This window comes from Lottia gigantea, assembly GCF_000327385.1.
Source record: "Lottia gigantea unplaced genomic scaffold LOTGIsca_27, whole genome shotgun sequence".
Lineage (NCBI taxonomy): Eukaryota > Metazoa > Mollusca > Gastropoda > Lottiidae > Lottia > Lottia gigantea.
Window position 1 is genome coordinate 2,245,463 of NW_008708846.1, and position 21,875 is coordinate 2,267,337.

Sequence of the window (21,875 nt, forward strand, 5' to 3'; positions counted from 1 at the left end):
CCAGATAATTTTGAAAGCTTCACTCAAATTTCAAACAAACCTTATTTGACTAGTAACTTTGGTACGCATGTAAATAATGACAAGAATCAGTGTTGATACAAGCGGTCTTAATGAATAATGGAGGTAAACACAAATTTGTGAAAGAATGATTAGTTCTATTTTCCGTACGTGACAACACAATATAAAAGTCATGGTCAAGTCTGAATTGTCTAAACTAGACACTGAACATGATAGATTGATTGTCGACTTTCAACAGAAACACTCAGTTGAAGAGGTAACCTCTGTCTATTTTATGTTTTTATTTGTGGTGTCCTGGTTTTGCCAAATTTCATTTAGGCATTTTCACCACTTTCTGTAATTTCTGATGTGAAATATGTGAATTGTGTCTGTCATGGAATGTAGAAATATTAGGTTGCTTTTTACACATGATTTGTTTATGAAAAAAACACTTTTCAAGAAATTTCACTTTTAAATGATGAGAATGTCAGTGGAACAACCAACATTTATAACTGAAAATCACTTTCTGAATTTTATATTTCCAATTTATTTTTAAATATCTATAAACTTTTAACAACCTTATTCTCTATGACATTGTTATCAGGATTATATTTCAATTGATCAATTGATGATGACTCAGCTTACTCCTTTCTTTCATTTTTTGAAGCCGAACTTTCAGATGCATGTTATTTGATATTAACTCTTAAAACCAGTAGGACTACGACATCTTCATTCAACTTATTTTTTGATTAATTTTTATTTTTATTAGTTTCATGCTGAGAGTGAAACTGATGGTGTGGTGAAAAACTTTACCAAGCTACTAAATACTTGCAGATGTAAGTTTTCTTGTTTTTTTTTGCCAATATAGGACAGTGGTTTATAGACCATAGAAATATATCTTAAAACATGGTACCAAAATGGCGCATTAATCTTCAAAGGTCTTGAGTATTTATGCTGTATTTGTTACCTCTGGGAAGTTTCCCAGTAGGAAGTTGTAATTATCACTTGATTCTATTAGTACAGAAATATACTTTATTTGCATAATAATTATATCGCGGGTGTCCATTATATAATTCTGATTGGTTGCCCAACATTAATACGTCATATGACGTCATATGTTATGAACTCTAAATAATTCTAGCTACGGGTACCTGAGTTCTCCATAGAAAACACGACTTCCAAGCAAAATTTGAAGTAGTGAATGCTATATACCATCTCGGAAGTCGTATTTCCCTATTTCCCAGAGGTAATAAATACAGCATTAGTCCCGTCTTCATTAGCCCACATGGTGCAGAAAAGTGGAACGTGAAAATCCATTCATTAATTTAATATTTTAAAGCTACCGCTAATATGTGATATCTGCATCCATTGGTCATTGTTCAAAAAACGAAGGTCAGATAGAACTAAACTGTACAACTTTTCCTTCTCAAGTTATTAATGTGTAGACTCTACTTCTGTTTATGATTCTCATCATCATATTTTATCTCTCTCATTATTTCAGGTCTGCCCTTATCCAAGCCAGTTGTGTGTAGTGAATTGTGTATATTATATAATTTGTTGTGTTGTAAAGTTTCTTGTTATAAACCATCTAATTGTTCTATTGTCTCCTATAATATCTCAATAAGTCGAAGTATACAGAGAGGTAAATGATTTTACTCATTTTTTGACTAAAACCTTGATAGATTTTGATTTACAATACAGTGGAGCTGGGTTTATCCGGTTGTTGCCGATAATCTGGAAACCCCGATATCCGCACGCTTTTTAACGGGAACGGAATATTTACTATGTAAAATTAACCATTAATCTGCTGTTTTGGTTTCCAGTTCCGCACGGCTGTGATTGGGAACCAATTATCAAATTCTATAGTAATTAGTATTCATCATCCGGTCGCGTGTTACTATGAGTTCTTCTATCTGGCTTCCAGATTAGCGGTATTTATGATGTCACGTGATTGGTGTTTAATAAATCCTCATTATGAGATTAAGCAATTAATTTAATCATCACGTGTAAGCTATCTTTCGTTCAATCATACCTGAATACCATTTATCGTTCAGTTAAACTTCAATGTCATCTTTCGTTCAGTCATACTTGGATTCTATTATTGATATGGAACGCATCAAACGTTACCCCTACAAAGTTTGTGTTTGTAAATAAGTGAAAGTGGCTTTCGGATAGGTATTAGTATGATGCCCTGTTGATCGGTGTTTACTTAATCGTTATTTGAGAATGTGTGGTTAATTTAATGATCATGTGTAAGCTATCTTTTGTTCAGTCATACCCGCATTCCATCATGGCTACAGAACACATCAAACATTATCGCTACGATGAAACAGTACAGTAATTTATGTTTATCCTAATTCTAAGAATGATATTATTATTACTTTACTATGATAGTGTGTATCACATGTTGTGTATAAGACGTTTGACAGGTTTTCTAATAGGAAGGGATATAACTCTAGTTATGGATGGCATGTTTCAACTATCCAGATTTTTGTTAAACTGCATGATTATATCTGAAACAGGAATGTGCAGATAAACTAGGCTCCACTGTATTTGGTAAATCTATTACAATTGTGGCAGGTGTGAAGTTTATTTCGGATTTTTTTTTGGTAACAAAACTCAGTTAAAACTAGTAGATCTTATCCTATGTCACAGGAACTGGTAGGGCCAGATTTGTCTGTGACATATAACACTTTCAGCAATAAAGCAGCCTAATTAGCTCTACTTGTTTATCTTTTTTATATTCTTCTTCTACTTAACTGCATTATATGTTTTATTTTAGTGCTATCCTTTGTGGATCATAATCCAGCTGTCTTATTTACACCAGATGTAACATGCTCAATAAGATTAGTCAGTTTGTTTTCTACTGTCTTAATGAAAGAGAAAATTCTCAGAAGTAAGTGTCTATCTTTGATGCATGTCTCAGAAACAGAAATGTTTCAGCTAAGCTATTCAGTAATAGTGTTCACAGTTTATTGTAGAAATGTTAGCCTCTTATGTTTATCCATAAGTATCTGTGAAAAATACATTGATAACTGGCCATTTCAAGACGCTACCATAATGTAGAATGGTTAAGGACTGCATAAGCGAATATTGTCTGTACACCTTTTATAGACCTTATCATCAAGACGTACAATTTGTGGGTCCCCAATTTTCAGGAAGAGAATAAACTGGTGAAAAAATGTGAATTTGTTAGTTTGAGGTATTTTTATAATGCTGCTTTCTTGTCAAAATCTCCTCATTGCATACTGCATGATATTGTCCGTCTTCTTTAGTCTAATCAGGTGCATTTCATTTGTATTTTTGAGTTAAAGGGATTGTAAAGAGGTTTTCTAAATTTTGTATGCATATCAGGGACACTGATAGCATCAATTTGCACCATTACAATTTTTAGTCAGACATCTGTGGTTCCTGCAATTCCACTAAAATTAAGTATTTTCTGACTTTTCTGACAAAATGTGCTTCTATCACATAAGACCTTTGTGGGGGTGACATCATAAAGTACTTTGTTTTAGTAGAATTGCGAGAACCACAGATGTATGATTGAAAATGGTGCAAATTGATGCTCCCATTGTCCCCGATACACATACAAAATTTAGAAAACCTTTTTACAATCCCTTTAATATGTAATTTTGAAATGGTATTATATTTTTCAGTACATGGTATATATAAGTATGTGATATTAGTTATAATTGAGTGGTGTTATATTTCACTTTTATATGAACAATTTACATTGACTCAACAATTAATAGATTTACTACAAACATTGACTATTCAAGATATACAGGTATGTATATTGAAATTTGCATTTGTGAATATATCAAGGAGAAAATAGAAAAAGAGAAATGAAAATGAATATTGACCTTGTTGCAGAATATTAAATTTTTCGTATTCCTTTTACTATGTTTCACAAGAATTGACGTGTTTGTATATTATTATAAAAAATGATTAGTATCATAATTAAAAACAGAGTTATTGCCCTTGATCCTGAATATCGAAAATATATATTACCGTTAGTTTTCAAAAGATTCGGTCTGGGTGCAACCAGTCTGTACTTAAAATATTTTGTACCTCCTTCTGTAAAAGGCCATAGTATTCCATTTTGTGGGCTTTATTTGGGCATTGAATATATGTAAATAGTCCTTAGACGTACCAGAACTATACGAAAATCGTATAATTCATTCAAAACTTTCGCACGTCAATGTAACTTTTCAATCACAGATGATTATGGATACATGACGAAGAAGGCTAAAATTTCGACGGTGAGCTGTGAACACTATTACTGATTAGCTCATCTGAATTCCAGTTTCTGAGATTAAGGTACGATTGATTCTAATAATGGCGAAGAATGTAATTAAAACACAATTTCATAAATTTAGTTTTACAATTTGTAATTAATGATATCTTGTAGATACCAGCACCGAGAGATGAACAGATTTTTACATTGTTACCTATTGAAGTTCTTAAACTTGATAAGAACTGTTTGTCCATTGATATTTTCATCAAACTATCTGATGTATTAAACTATGTGTCTGGTCTAGTGTATTTCAAAAACAATGAAGGTACAAGGTGTCAGGAATGTTTGTCAAATATAGACTATCAGCCATGGATACCATATTCTACATTACTCAGAGGTAATAGTTCTAGTTTCATATCATCTTTGGAGCCGTGGTGGCTCAGTGAGTTAAACGTTGCACGTTAAAGATCCCTCAACAGTTGGAATCCTTGAAAAACAGCAGACTAATATCGCTGTCCTGGCAAAATTTCCCTCGTTGTACCCTGCATGGCGTTGCCTGTCTTCATTAGCCTACATGGTGCAGAAAAGTAGGACGTAAAACTCCATTCATTTCATTTCATATCTATCTTTACTGCTGTCTTCATTGCTTTCGACATCATATCAAAATCTGTTGATTATTTTAATGTAATTAAATACAAAATATTAATCATGGTCCTTGAATAAATTTGCACTGATCGAAATTATACATAGATACATATTGACACCTTAAAATGATATGCGCAGAGAGCAATTTTTTGTAACCAAAATCAGGTATATTTTTATTTGAAAATTTTGGTGGAGAAGTGTGCTTATTTAAATTGTTAACCTACAAGTCTTACAATTCTAAGCAACATCCTAATACATCAGTACTATTTTGAAGTTGATATTGCAGTTTACTTAAAAAATATTAACTTAAATCTGATATACTGATATACAGTCAAGTAACCTAATTTCGTGGAAACCTATTATTCGTGGATTTTCGGAAATGATTAATAATTTACATGAGCGACCTTGCGCAACCTCCACATTAGTTTGTTTTGATAAACATGGGTTATCTCTACAATATCAGCTTGTAGAATGAATTCAGTAGTTTCAAGCAAGGTAAAATGTATTAATGTATACTTTGACAAATACAAAATGGCAGATATCACTTATTACCAAACGTCACCATTTTTTATCGGCCGAATTTTCTTATAATCCCAAGCGGTAATCAGTGTCGTCTGCTAGAATGTAGTCCAACAATGAAGTCACGTGATCAACTAGCAGATTCCGTGTCAGCAGAAAATTTCTATGGAACATAAAGTGGACCATATTCTTATGTTATTTCAGTGACTTTTAGCAATAAATCAGGCTACGTATTTTATTTTGTCAGTCACTATTTTTTTTTAAATCGTGGTTCTTTGAAGGAATTGTCACTAGTTATAATAAATTGATATTAAAGATAAATACTAAGAGAAGTTAATTATACCACCCGGTTTTTCTAAACTTATTTATAGATCAAACATTGTACACGAAAATAGGTGACGCATTCTGCCGCCGTTGCCGAGTTGGTTGCTCATGAAATATAGGTTAAAGTGAAGGATTCATAAAGAAAATCGAAATAAACCAAATTTAATTATTTTGTAGAATATCTGAGGAAACATCTAAGACATAAAAAAAAAATTCGTTTTTTTAACTTTGACGAAATTTGGTGTTGAATCCTTATATCCACGAAAATAGGTTACACCACTGTACTGTAGATCAATATGAATATTTGACAGGATTTAACCTTAAACCTTGATATAACCAAATTTATTCCATTATTAGAAATTGGTTTAATTCAAACAACATTTTTTCATCTTCATCTTCTAAGTTTATCTTCAGAGCAATATTTTTGAAATTTAAAAAAGGCCCAAAAGTCATTGATGTAGTGAAATTCCATTCAAAAATTGAAGCTAATTTGTTATACATGTAATTATTTCAGCATTGGTTTTATATGACAAGAAAAACTATAAAGAAGTGATAGCAATATGTCAGAAACTATTGTATATAGATAAACCAAATATATTATACTCCATCAAATCTTATTTATTAAACTTGTTAGGATTAGCTCAGTCAAAACAGGTAAGGTACAATCATTGATGAAATAAATGTAAATCCTGTCACTATACATGAAAAATTTAAAAAGTTTCTTATTCTGCACTTACAATGTTATTATGCCTTATGTTTCTTATAATAATTATATTTTGAAATATTAATTTGGCTCTTTTTTGAAATAACAATCTTGCTCTCATGGACATAAAAAATGCCTTAAAATCAAAGAAGGTGGAATAATATGCAAGCTGATTTACAGACTTTGTATCATGTACATACAGAAGCATCATATATTCCTGAGTGGAATTTTTTAAATGCTTAGTCCAATTTTGTTTTTAAAAAATGGATAATAGCAATGGCCGAAGACTTTTCTGTGTATTCATTTATTTGTCAATAATTCATTAATTTTCCTATGATACTTAAAGACTGGACTTGCATTTAGTCGTGTATTGGAATTCTTAACAAAATCTTTACAGCCTATAATTGTATAAGGTGCATTCAAAATTTATCTGAGTATTTAACCTTCTCCTTTAATATTGTCTACTTTCTTTTATAATAGTTAAATTTGATGTAATTTATGATTTCAGGCAAAGAATCATTCAGCCATTGAAAGTCATCGAGAGGCTTTACAGGAAGATTTCTCAAATTTGATAGCATTGTATAATATATCATTACAATATCAACAATTACAGCTATATGATCAACAATTAGAAACATTAAACTTTATCATTATAGTAAGTTTTTTATCATTACAATATCAACAATTACAGCTATATGATCAACAATTAGAAACATGAAACTTTATCATTATAGTAAGTTTTTTATCATTACAATATCAACAATTACAGCTATATGATCAACAATTAGAAACATTAAACTTTATCATTATAGTAAGTTTTTTATCATTACAATATCAACAATTACAGCTATATGATCAACAAATAGAAACATTAAACTTTATCATTATAGTAAGTTTTTTATCATTACAATATCAACAATTACAGCTATATGATCAACAATTAGAAACATGAAACTTTATCATTATAGTAAGTTTTTTATCATTACAATATCAACAATTACAGCTATATGATCAACAATTAGAAACATTAAACTTTATCATTATAGTAAGTTTTTTATCATTACAATATCAACAATTACAGCTATATGATCAACAATTAGAAACATGAAACTTTATCATTATAGTAAGTTTTTTATCATTACAATATCAACAATTACAGCTATATGATCAACAATTAGAAACATTAAACTTTATCATTATAGTAAGTTTTTTATCATTACAATATCAACAATTACAGCTATATGATCAACAAATAGAAACATTAAATTGATATGTGTATACATGAACCTAAAATGAAGCTCAAGTTCATATTCGAGCTTTTCTGATTAATAATCTAGAGAAAACTTAATATGTATTTATATGACAAAAAAATAGGATCAAGTGAGAAAATTTCACGTTTAACCAACCACATTCTGAAGTGGGCGTATTAGGATATAATCTTCTTTTATAAAGCTGGTTGATGGCTGATCTCTATAATTATAGGCTCTAGAAGATTCAGAAGGACATCACAGAAAACAAGATAGCACTAATCCACTACAGTTATCATATTTTATAGAGAAACCTAGTATATCATTACCTCAAGCCATATATACACTGGCACACAGATGTTTACAGTTAAAAAGGTCAGTCAAATTTAGACAACACGGTCGTTTTCTTGGAGGTCAATCGCATTCAGAATTAGATGCTATGTACTTATGTCTAATACATATGACACGATACATCTGTGCAATGTTCAAAGACAAAATACCTCTTTTACTTATGTCATAATACGTCTAATTCATAATGCAAATGTTAAATTACATAAAACCACCAACACAATACCTAAAATGATACGTGCAATGTCCTTTCACTTTCGACATTGTACATTGAACAAAGCATAATTGTCTTTGCGTCTTTTACATTGCACTAGTTACATTACATCTTCGTCTTAGTATCTCCTACATTGCATTAGCGAACGTGTTTTATCTCGACTGCATTATCTTTTTGTGACTTGTGGGCGGAGCCTATCAGCAATATTAAATTATACACAATAACTTCTCCCCACGGAACTCTGTGATGGACACTGACCACTAATTTATTTTACATCATTATTCAACTGTATAATTAGAAACCTTGTTTATCATTGATTTTTGTCTATAATTTGGACAAAAATGGACATTGCACGTATCATTTTAGGTATTGTGTCGGTGGTTTTATGTAATTTAACATTTGCATTATGAATTAGACGTATTATGACATAAGTAAAAGAGGTATTTTGTTTTTGAACATTGCACAGATGTATCGTGTCGTATGTATTAGACATAAGTACATAGCATCTAATTCTGAATGCGATTGACCTCCATACTTTTCTCATATACATAACAAATTCTTAAAGTGTTATTGGGAATTCCAGGATGATATCTGTGTTTTATAGCTAATATAATTTATTCTTCATCTACAGAAACCTTAGTGTATTCAATGAATTTAAAGTTACAGTACAAAAAAACCTTCATTATCAAAAATACCTGAAAAAAGATCTACAACGAAAACGCCCTTTTAACAGGATAATGTAACAAGTAAAATATACTAGTAATGGGTAGTTTTAATTTTCAATCAGGGAAATTTTCTGTAGAAATAGACAGTCAGACTTGGCATTCCTTATTATAACATTTTTTCGTTACCATATAATGACCAACCTGAGGTCACTGAACCTAAAAAAAATGTGCAATTATATATGTTAGCAAAACCCATAACACATTGGGTATTACCTACAGCTGGCATTGTTTTGATATAATCCATTAGAAAGATAGAGCTATTGTAAATCTTACCCAATCAATCATTTGAAGATCATCTTCATCTGTATTTACCGAGGAATTACAAAGGCAGAGTTTCTGAATTGATCAATTGCAAACAGTTGTACCTAACAGTCTAAATATCCTTCATCACAATCAAATTATACATTCCTTTACAACCTACAAGAGTACAACTACTTTCTTCAGAAATTTTTTTTCAAAATCCATAGTTTGTGAAATTTATTGTTTAAGGCAAGCTTCTTCTTGTCAGAATTCTAAACAAGAGCTTCTGTTACTTTGAAACCTCTCACAATTATTTTACTTGGTAAATGGGAGATAACTCTCTTAGTCCTGTTCATTATTTGCCAAGAAACTTCTTTGAACTTGCCAGAAATTGAAGGCTTTAGTAAATAGTAATGGAAATTTATTTTGAAATAGCCTTAGTTTTGCAAGGCTGTAAGAAGAGTATGTTCTAAAGTTTGATTTTCTTTTTTGAAAGAAATATTTTCATTTAAGATGGTGAAATTGACTTGTGATCTTTAGTTGGAAATTGATTTCTAGCTTAAGTCTTTAAGATCATGGTCTTATTAATAATTCATTTGATCAATTTTACTGATGATTGCCTTTTTAATCTTGTTTATTTCTGGTGAATTGATTCCCATGGATTTCTTAGGTTGTATGTAATTGAAAATATGCAAATCAACAAATATACTCCACAAAGACATACTCATGAAGACAAACCACAAAATTTATTGCCAATAAATGACTTTGAAACTTTTTGACCTCTGTGTCCCCTATTTCTAGAATATTCAGATGACCTATATAAAATACTCCCATTTGTTATTTATGATGTGTTTAGCCAGGGCCCTTATTGACTTAGTATACTTATACAGTATATTATCAAATATTGTTAGTGAACAGTAAATAATCTTAGTGATATCTTTACTTTGTCAACATCTTCATATTCAACAAGTTTCTTATCAAGGTTAGATTTCGGGATAGAGAGAGTTGATTAAAATAAGTCCTTCATTACAAGTATTTGACTTTATAGACTGGTTTTAGATTTTTAAATGAAATTGCAAGTCCATAACTTCTTTTTAAATGAAAATTTTGAAGATATATTATTGTATTAAAGGGATTGTCAAGAGTTTTTCTAAACTTTTTAAGGGTATCAGGAATACTAATAGCATCAATTTGCACCATTCCAATTTTCATTCTGACGTCTGTGGTTCTTGCAATTCCCAAAAAATTAACACGTTTTATGACGTTTTACGATATCTAGAGGAACTGCATAGATATTAATAGTTTCTTCCGGTAGCTCCCATCTAGTAAAACGCGTTATTTTTAGTGGAATTGCATCTGATTGAAAAGTGGAATGGTGTAAATCGATGCTATCAGTGTCCCCAATACACATAAAAAATTTAGAAAACCTCTTGACAACCCTTTAATTCAAAACATAACATGAATCACTATAAATTGAAAATGTTTAAAGAAAATTATAAAGACAAAAATGTGTGAAATTTTATGTTTTTCATCATAAGGACAATTTTATATTTTGACCCAGAACATTGTAAAACCAACAAGTTTTCATGTAATTAAAAACTAAGACAGTGAAAACAGCTTAATTTTAACCATTGTAAAACAACTTCTAACTATGGTTTTGATAGGACTTTTGCCCAACTTACTACTCCAATTATGCCATAAGGTCATACTGTTTCATACAATTGTTTAATAATTTTGAAATTTCTTAAGGGATACATTATAGAATTTCCTAAAATTTCCTTCATAAATGACTTAATACAAAATAAGGAAGTGTACATTAACAAGCAGTAGAGTATATGGCTGATGTAATATATATATATATATATATATATATATATATACAATAGAAGAGTGTTAAGAAGACAGGATATTTATGTAATGAATCATAGTCAACTGGGTGGGTTGATATCAACTCACTATTCTTATTTAAATATATACTACTATAAATACTGTTTTATTCAACGAACTACTGGCATTTAAACACTAGTCTAGTATAGTACTTTTCCACAGGCTCTATCCACGGGCTCTATCCTCAGACTCTATCCGCAGGCTCTAAAGGCTCTTAATGGAAGCTATTTGTCTGGGCCACGGGCTATATTCAAACGCTTTTAACAGATGATCAATTGAAGCAGTTCTACTGGGAGACGGTATAGAAAGAATTGTACTATCCACTCCTCCCTCCCTACAACCACATACACACACACCTCAATACAGATATTCTCAACCCACATTTTGTTGAGAAAAATAAATGATATATTTCTCTCTGATATCTCATGCAGATAATCTGAACAAAATCAAGGCCAAGAGGTTGTGATCCTCAATAACTTAAATTCTTATCTTAAAATATTGATGTTTCTAGGGTCATATCTCTTAATCTCAGCTTTGCAGTAATATAACATGTCTATAAAAACTTTTAAAAGGATTGTGAAAAGGTTTTCTAAATTTTTCATGTGTATCGGAGACACTGATAGCATCAATATTCACCTTTCCAATTTTCAATCAGACATCTGTGATTCTTGCAATTTCACTAGAACTGATGTAGATATTGTAAAAGCCGCGAGATAACCAGAATTTTCAATAGTGATGTCATATACAGTCAAGTATTTCTATAATTACAAGAACCACAGACATTTGACAGAAAAATGGATTATTGCAACTTGAAGCCATCAATGGCCCTAATACACATTTAAAAAGCTACAAAACTGGTTAACAGCACATTTAAATAACAGTCAAATTGATATTACATACAAATATAAGGTTATATATGACTACTTCATAATCAATATCTTTAAATTTCATGAGTTATCATACACTTACACATGTATCATTTCCTTTTGATCTTGACAATGTCCTTGAGAACTGCTACCATAGCTTGTACAAGTATTAATAGCTAACTTGTTTAGTGGCCAGATAAGTTACTTTTATCAATATGGTTTAAGGGCAATTGCAGTAAATTTTCTCTTTTTTTGAGTGCAAGAGATTAAGGTGGTAAACTTAACATTGTTTGATGTTGAATAAAAGGTATCATAATTTGAAAATGATTTCTGATTTTGAACTGGTCATTTCTTGACTTGTCTCTCTGAATTCATACAGAACATGTCCCTGTCATGTCAGAAGTGTTAGGATCATGTAAGATGGTGTATTTTCACCTTCTTCCTGTTATTGGATTGACAAGAAAGAAAAACAATTATATTTTACAATTTAGGTTCACAGGTGACCTTTTCTACCAGCTGATCCTTGATCAAACCTCTTGGCATTGATCTTTACCAGATTATCAGTTGGGTGACTGCAGTTATGAGTGAAGATGACTTATTCAAGGTCACTGTGCTTTCAGACGTCAGCTGAAATTAAAACCCACAACCACCATTTGTTTGAATTAATAAAGCAAATGACGTCATGTAAATAACAAAGCTACAAACATATTGTGCCATATTTTGGAAGAGACTATTGAATTAAGGAATTGTCTGGCTTCTACAGATTGTTATTTAATGTTATTTTAATGTCCTTGATAAACATGTAATATTAATACATTGACCGGTCATTATTATACAATGATATATTAATATCAGTAGTGTTTTATCATATCACTATATATCTAAGTGATTTAGCTGATATCAATTTTCATGATGTAGTCAAATGTATAAATTAGTGTATTTTTCTCTCCACTACAGTTATTATTCTGGTGGGTGTGGTAAGCAACACAGTATATGCTCAACCTTCTGGAACACTTGAGTCTACTCTGTGAATAGGTTTTCAAGTTTTTTGACCCTTTAAAAAGTTCATATACCTTGTTATGTTATTATAAGTTATTATATTCCCTCTGAGCTTTATAAATACCTTCAGATTTTTCAACCTGGTTCCCCCCTGTCAGTGATGCAGATAAGACATGGAAAAAGTGTCTAGTTGTTCAGATGAGACAATAAACCGAGGCCCCGTGTGCTACAGGCTGTGTACGTTAAGGACAGTTGGAAATCGAAAAAGAACAGGCTAATGCTGCTGTCCTGGCAAAATTTCCCTCATTGCACCCTGCATGGAGTTGCCTGTCTTCATTAGCCCACATGGTGCAGAAAAGTAGGACGTAAAACTCCATTCATTTCATTTCATTTTCTGAGCTTTATAAATCGATACTGATTTGATTTATATATCATGTATTTAAAAGCTGCGGTGAATTTTGTTCTGAAATCAGTTTTGAATATCAAGTAGCAGATAATTCAAAAATCCTATACATGTATAATTTGTAAGTAGTTGTATATAGAGAACAGCAAGCCAAACTAGAAATGTGAAAATGTAAGGAATTGAAAGAGGCTTTCTAAAAAAGATCATAATAATCAGGGACACTGATGAAATATGCTTGTATCACATAAGGCCTCCACGATTAGTGACCTCATCAAACACTAAGTTTGATAAATCTATATTTTTGTGACACTTTTCCTTCTTAAATTGATGATATATTTAGTACAGTGTATTATCACAGTTGTCTTGGTAGAAACATTAAAAGGTGTAACAGTATAAAATTTGTATAGGTTGTGAGGAAGTTATTTTAATGGAGATTTTCTGATTCACTATATAAATTTACTTTCACCATGTTCCTGTATGGCTAGGTTATACGGGTCACCATTTTTGAATGTTTTGGTAAAACCTGAATTAAAAAACCATACAAACAAAATTAAAGTATACAAAAATATAGCCATGTAATTAATTGCTTTACTAGTTAAAGGTGCAGTAAATTCTTAATATTAAAAATGTTGTAAAGAATAACAGATAACAATTTGAAAAAGTTTATGGACCATTCAAATGGTTGTAATGTTCTTAAATTAACAGCAAATATTTTTTGGTTAAAAGTTTTAGCTAAGCTTAGTGACAGCTTTCTATAGAATTTGATCTATAATCTTCATTGATTTGGGCACCTACTTATAAAATCAGACTGCCCCATTAATAGAGCTTAAATTAAATTATCTGCATCCCTTTCAGAGTTAAACTAGATTGGTTAAAACTGAGATTTAAAGTTTAAAATGTGAAAGGGAAATAAATGAGTTTAAACATTACGTTTAAATATATAATCAATGTTAATCTTTTAAATCAACAATACAAGATTGTTAATCTTCTAGCACTTGACATGTCACATAGTTAGTTATTTTACTAGTCACTTATGTTAACATTACACATTACTAACATACCCTAGTAGGTTTATTGTACCCAAAATCACATTCATCAATTATTTATGGATGCAAATAATATCAGGGTTGTTTATTTGCCAGTCTTGTCTGACTGGTGTTTTATTAAAGTATATTAAAACTGAAACAGAAACTATTAACATAACCAAAAAAATAAGAGGTTTTCAATCATTTCTTTTTTACCACTTAAGGATCCTTGATTGATTGCGTTACCCCTTTTGAGCTGTAATAGCTCAGTCAGTTTGAAAAAAAAGAAACAAAGAAACAATTTTTTTTTACAAGGATAACAACTTAGGTTCACAGCTAAGGATCCTTTCTATCAGCTGGTCCTTGGCCAAACCTCTTGGCATTGATCTTTCCTAGATTATCGGTACCCATTTACAGCTGTGTTGACTGGAATTATGAGTGAAGATGACTTCTGCAAGGTCATCGGTCTATCACACACTGATCGAGAATTGGACCGATGCTTGCTCGCTAACCTTCAGATTCAGTGTTCCATACTAGCATTGGTCGAGATAATACCTTCAGATGTTTCAATCCAGTTTCCCCCCTGTCAGTGATGCCTGTCTGAGGAGCTGACATGAAAAAGTGTTTAATCATTTGAATGGGACAATGAACTGAGAGCCATGTGATATAGACTGTACACATTATATATAGAAATGGAAAAAGGGTTTGCTAATGCTGTCATCTTCGAACAAAATTTTTCATAATGCACACTTCAATGTCCTTCTTCTTTAACTGAAACTTAAGTGGGCCATAAAACTTTATTTCATTTCCCTGAAGTATAGATAAATTATGTATTATATAACAATATTTTGATTTCTTTAGAATTACAGTATGTGTATACTGTATAATATATTATATATATACAAGGTAAATTATATACATACAGTCATTATAAACATATTATATAGGATTAATAATACTAGTCATTAAATGAATACATGACATAGAAGTCTTAATAGGGTCATTTGTAAGGCAGTATATTTATATGTTACGTTTTTAATTCATGTCTAGGAAATCCAACAAAATTTTCCCTTTTTCAGCTCTATAATATCATAATATGGTATTTTCAGATAATATTACCGATTTGAAAGCTGGATTAGGTCAGCATTCATATCAGACTGCTGATTGGATTCACAAATCTAACCAAATTTTCCCTTTTTCAGCTCTATAATATCATAATATGGTATTTTCAGATAATATTACCGATTTGAAAGCTGGATTAGGTCAGCATTCATATCAGACTGCTGATTGGATTCACAAATCTAACCAAATTTTCCCTTTTTCAGCTCTATAATATCATAATATGGTATTTTCAGATAATATTACTGATTTGAAAGCTGAATTAGGTCAGCATTCATATCAGACTGCTGATTGGGTTCACAAATCTAACCAAATTTTCCCTTTTTCAGTTCTATAATATCATAATATGGTATTTTCAGATATTCAGATTTGAAAGCTGGATTAGGTCAGCATTCATATCAGACTGCTGATTGGGTTCACAAATCTAACCAAATTTTCCCTTTTTCAGTTCTATAATATCATAATATGGTATTTTCAGATAATATTACCGATTTGAAAGCTGGATTAGGTCAGCATTCATATCAGACTGCTGATTGGATTCACAAATCTAACCAAATTTTCCCTTTTTCAGTTCTATAATATCATAATATGGTATTTTCAGATATTCAGATTTGAAAGCTGGATTAGGTCAGCATTCATATCAGACTGCTGATTGGGTTCACAAATCTAACCAAATTTTCCCTTTTTCAGTTCTATAATATCATAATATGGTATTTTCAGATATTCAGACTTGAAAGCTGGATTAGGTCAGCATTCATATCAGACTGCTGATTGGGTTCAGACTTAATGGCATTCGTTTTAAGGTTCTTGTCCCAAATGAAAATAGTTATACACACCAGCATACTGAGTGCCGTATATGGCCTATTTTAAACAGAAGTCATAGTTAGCCCTCCAATGAAAAAGTGTTGAAAAGGGTCCTCAAAGAGTCAAAGTGGTGGCTGTTCACACTCGCAGAAGATTTGGTAATTAGAGCTTGGTACCATTTACTCATAATAGCCAATAGCAAACTGATTAATTGGTGTTTCTAATGAATTATCTTGTATTCTTAATCATATCATGTTCTTATTGAATATAATTAAGAGTTTAACCAATCATAAATGTCAATGTATGTACAGTCTGGATAAACAAAAAAATTCTTTTTGACCTTTCTTGATCATTGGAATTCTGCTGGTAATTCTCTTCTAATTTAGCTAATTATGAATTAATTATGGACATGTGAGACAAACTTGTATTTTTCCAAGTCATTTGAACATCTGTACTTTCTATTCATATTTAAGTATTAGCATTTTCATTATCATGTTCATAAATGAAAATAAGGGAACCCATCTATAAGACAAGAGTTTCCAAAACTGTGTCAAAATTTTATTTTGAAATTCATGGTATAACATGTTGAAAGGTTTCAAACACTTAAAAAAAAACATATCAAACAAGAAAAATTGGTTTCTCTGACACTTGTTTTCATTCTCTATAAAAATGTCTGGAAACCAATGACTTTGTAACTGTAGTTTGATACTTATAAATAAATAAATCTAAAAGTCTTGTTTAGGTTAATTTGTTCTTGTATAGGTGTATTAAGGTCAAGAATGGTATTTTGTATTTGTTTATATGTCATTATTGTGGAGAAATTAACATGATTGCATTCTTTGAATCATTTGAATGACTGCATATGTTTTTTTTGGACCTTTGTCAAATATTAGAAAGGAAAAGTCATAAACATGTATTCATATTACTTCTGTTGTACTCCTTTAATATGATTAATTCAATTTCTTTTTGTTTAAAGTGTTATTTAAATAGCTGTATATCGGTGAATCAATGTATTGCGATACAACATACCACAATACGCTTATTGTATCGTATCGCGACGTTGTGTATTAGTACCTAGCGATAACTTTTATTCCATAAAAAAAAGTGGGGATTTTTTTCACTGAAATTGTAAAAACTTTTTATAAGACAGTGGACGCTAACCACTTCTATTAACTATATACCAAATATAACAGTTATAAAGTTATAATTAAATCACGATTCCGTTTACACGGTATCACACAATTTGATTGGATAACAGCAGTCACATGAATTCGGTTTATATCTGTGTAAACAGAATGTAACTATAAGCTCCGCCCCTTTAAGGACTACTTTTTTCATTGAGTTTGATCAATGTGACCACTACACAGCGTCAATGTCTTTCCTTCGAACGTCACCAGAGCCGAAATCTACACTCACTGAATGATTACGTTATTTTCCAAATTCCCTCGAATGTGCACACTCCAAATATCAACAAAATCATAATTTTTTTACTTATTTCGAACTCGTCTTTCAATAATTGAACTTTAAATGTGGCCACTCCGTCAACTTTCAAGCAATAGACAGTAGACTATAAATAGGTGACGTACTTATTGCTGATTGGCTGTTCTCTAGGACATCTCTATTGTTCTATACATAGCAATAACCAGAGGTCTGATAATGATAATGATATAGGTATAGCATCGCCTTTATTTTTTAATCTAGTTTTTGGTTTATGACAGAGGTAGCTGCTGAACTTTGGATTTTGGTTCAAATCAATTCTAAGGAAAGTCAGCAGGAATTTTTTTTTCCATGTCTTTGGGAATGACCCCCTCCATCTCTTTCCCCAGCCCTTACGGCCACTGATGATGCAAGTTAATGTTGTTTTTGGAGGAATGAATTTAGCTGAAACCATATAACAGAAGGGGTAATAACATTACAGGGCAAATTACCATGTCACCATTACATGCCTATGACATTCTGAATTCGTTGATAAAGTGAATATAGAAATAGTGAGAAAAGATAGGCATGTTTTCAGATAGTAAATAATCCACCCCTTTCTTACATACTTGAAGTTAGAATCTTTTGATCTCATGATAATGAGAATATTCTGGTATAAGGTATTGTATTCTTTATTGTAAATCATAAATGAAGCCTTTTTAAACAAAACTTGAACTGTCTTTCTTTTATTGTTATCATCTAGATTATAAATTTTCTCTTCCACATTTCTTATTCGGGAATCGTTTCATATGTAAGAAGAGAACCAGGGGTACTTATAGTTGATTTGAGCACATATGTTGACCTAGCCATTAATCGAAAAATGAATTTGCAACTGGTCTATCTGCTTCAAGGATCTATATTGAAATACAGGAATATATTCCTGATTAATTTATTTTAAAGGGGTAAGGCAGAAAAAAATTATATCTGCAGTGCAAAAACTGCAAAAAAAGACAATCTCAAACAAACTGTGCAACCAAGCTGATCTTTAATTAGGTCTGCCTCACGCATCCTAGTGATGTCTTAGATACTAACAAGTCTAGAAGCCCAGTTGATGTGATTCAAGTCACTTTTTAATGGTATATCATATGTTTCGGTTTAAATTTGAATTCAAGTAGAAGCTGTAAAGGAAGGGAAGATAGTCATTTGCCATTTTACTACTATTATAGACAAGCTTGCATGACTTCCTCGTAAAAAATTTGACAACAAATCGTTTTAAAAGTGAATATGAATTTATGCTTAACATGCTTAAAGTTTGTCCACCTAATATTAATAAAACTTGCCGTTGAAACGATTATTTTTAGTATTTTGTTCAAGTCTATGTTGATAATGTGTTAGTAGACATGGTAGAGTCCCTCTTTGATCATCTATCAGAGAGTTTCAGAAGATTAACAGAAGATATGCATAAAATACCGCTGGCTATATTTCTCTTTTTTTTCTTTTTTTTCACTTTTATATTATTTTGTTCAGCTGATGGGTATATATGTGATATCATATTTACAGTTCTTGTTTTTAGGCATGTTCCAGAGCAAACTTGTCATATTTCCTTTAAGATGTGTTAAAGGTATTATAACACTACTTTGGCTGAAATGAGTCTTTGTTCATCAGTGATTTTGTGACATAATCTCTATATAATCCATAAAACTAAGTAATTTTGAAACACGCCTAAAATCATTTTTCAATAATTACTTAGAGTTTAAAGGATATATCACGTTTATGGCACCTGGTAAGTCCAACTGATGAATATATACTCTTATTGACCAAGTTTAAGACTTTAAATTTTATGTCCATTCTAAGAGGTAGTAAGCTTATTCCTTTAAATAAAAACCCAAACTTAGGAAAAATTGACTGATGAATATGATAGAGTTCTGGTTATGAATGAAGCTTTTACTCTATCTTAAAGATGGGTTTCCTTATTTTTTAGTGTCAAATTAAGCAAACTATTTGATTAATTGGTGTTTCTAATGAATTATCAATATCATGTATTCTTAATCACATCATTTTGTTCTTATTGCATATAATTAAGATAATTATAACCAATCATAAATGTCCATGAATGTACAGTCTGGATAAACAAAAAAAGACTTTTTGACCTTTCTTGATCGGTCACTCATTGGAATTCTGTTGGTAATTCTCTTCTTATTTACCTAATTATGAATTAATTATGGACATGTGAGACAAACTGGTATTTTTCCAAGTCATTAGAACACCTAGTTTCTATTCATTTAAGTATTAGTATTTCCATTTTCATAAATGAAAATAAGGGAACCCATCTTTAATTGTATAAGCTCAAGATATAATATGCACAGATCACTCAAGATGTATCTGTAAGCAGCTTGACGAGCATAATAAGATAAAGAACAATGAGTATTTAAATATATTTGACAATCAAAGTTATAAAGGACACTCCTGGATATGTTGGTATGTATATATAATATATATGAAGTGATTATAGAGGTATCAGTATTGACACAATATAAAGTCTTTGTACTATAAAACAAATAACTTTCTAATATTTAACTACTTATATTACAGATAAGAAAGTTTCAACATGTTCATACATGCCTATTATAGTTAAAGGTCTTTAAAGGACATTCTATTTTGATGTTCATTCATACAACTGTTATAACTAAGTATATATTGAAGTATGAATAGTAAATGCAGGAAAATCAGACAATATATGAAAGTGCAGGCACACAAGCGGTATTGATCTGAGATTTTTGTCTCCGATTCGAATCTGAAGCCATAAAACGTCTAATCTAAATGGAATTGCAGGAACCACAGAAGTCTGATTGAAAATTGGAATGGTGCAAATCGATGCTATCAGTGTCCCAGATACACATAGAAAATTTAAAAATCTCTTTACAATCCCCTTAAATTCTTGCATTTTAACCCAGCTTAGTCAACTGTCATACGTGTACATTCTTATACATAATTTATATTTTTGCTAGCATTATTCATATATAGATATATTTGATATATCCATGTCACAAATAACACTCTTAAAGAATTAGCTAGAAAATAATCTGTTGAAATGTTATAGTGGCGCATGCATAGGTCAGAGTACAAGTTTCAAGTAGTATTTTTATACGCCCACATGAATATGTGGTTGTATATTGTCGTCGCCCCTGTCCGTCGGTCCGTCTGTCAACATTTCTTGTGAGCACTTGTGAGATATTGCCCTTAACTTAGAACGCCTTGAAATTTGTTAAAAATTGTTCGTGAGCAGGATTGAAGCTACAGTTTTCAACCGATTCTGATGAAACTTGGTGTGATCATTAGAATTCATAAGATTTCTGACAAGTTCTAACTTGGCGCATTTTCGATGAACGGTTTTTGAGTTATTGCCCTTGACTTTGTTAAAACGTGTCGAAATTTGTTAAAAATAGTTTGTGAGCGGGATTCAAGCTACAGTTTTCAACCTATTCTGATGAAACTTATTGTGATCATTGGAATTGATAAGATCTCGGACAAGTTCTAACTTGACGCATTTTCGATGAACGGTTTTTGAGTTATTGTCCTTGACTTTGTAAAAACACGTCAATATTTGTTAAAATTAGTTCGTGAGCAGGATTGAAGCTACAGTTTTCAACCGATTCTGATGAAACATGGTGTGATCATTGGAATTGATAAGATCTCGGACAAGTTCTAACTTGAGGCATTTTCGATGAACGGTTTTTGAGTTATTGGCCTTGACTTTGTTAAAACGCGTCGAAATTTGTTAAAAATATTTCATGAGCAGGATTGAAGCTACAGTTTTCAACCGATTCTGATGAAACTCTGTGTAATCATTGCAATTGATAAGATCTCGGACAAGTAGTAACTTGACGCATTTTCGATGAACGGTTTTGAGTTATTGCCCTTGACTTTGTAAAAACATGTCAAAATTTGTTAAAAAAAATGGTTTGTGAGCAGGATTGAAGCTACAGTTTTCCACCGATTCTGATCAAACTTGGTTTGATCATTGGAATTGATAAGATCACGGACAAGTTCTAACTTGATGCATTTTCGATGAACAGTTTTTGAGTTATTGCCCTTGACTTTGTTAAAACGTGTTGAAATTTATTAAAAATAGTTCGTGAGCAGGATTGAAGCTACAG

At 31.1% G+C, this 21,875-nt stretch overlaps 1 protein-coding gene across 1 annotated transcript; it reads left to right on the forward strand.

Moving 5' to 3' along the window:
- Positions 1 to 111: 111 nt before the first annotated feature.
- Positions 112 to 16,285, forward strand: LOTGIDRAFT_232269 (hypothetical protein; the record flags this gene model as incomplete). Its single annotated transcript, XM_009056330.1, has 13 exons — positions 112 to 274; positions 767 to 833; positions 1,499 to 1,639; positions 2,780 to 2,893; positions 3,654 to 3,784; positions 4,409 to 4,631; positions 6,237 to 6,376; positions 6,934 to 7,080; positions 7,195 to 7,314; positions 7,429 to 7,470; positions 7,585 to 7,626; positions 7,908 to 8,047; positions 16,219 to 16,285. The coding sequence occupies exons 1-13, from the start codon at positions 191 to 193 to the stop codon at positions 16,283 to 16,285; spliced, it is 1,458 nt and encodes a 485-aa protein (XP_009054578.1). The 5' UTR covers positions 112 to 190.
- Between the last annotated feature and the right edge of the window lie 5,590 nt (positions 16,286 to 21,875).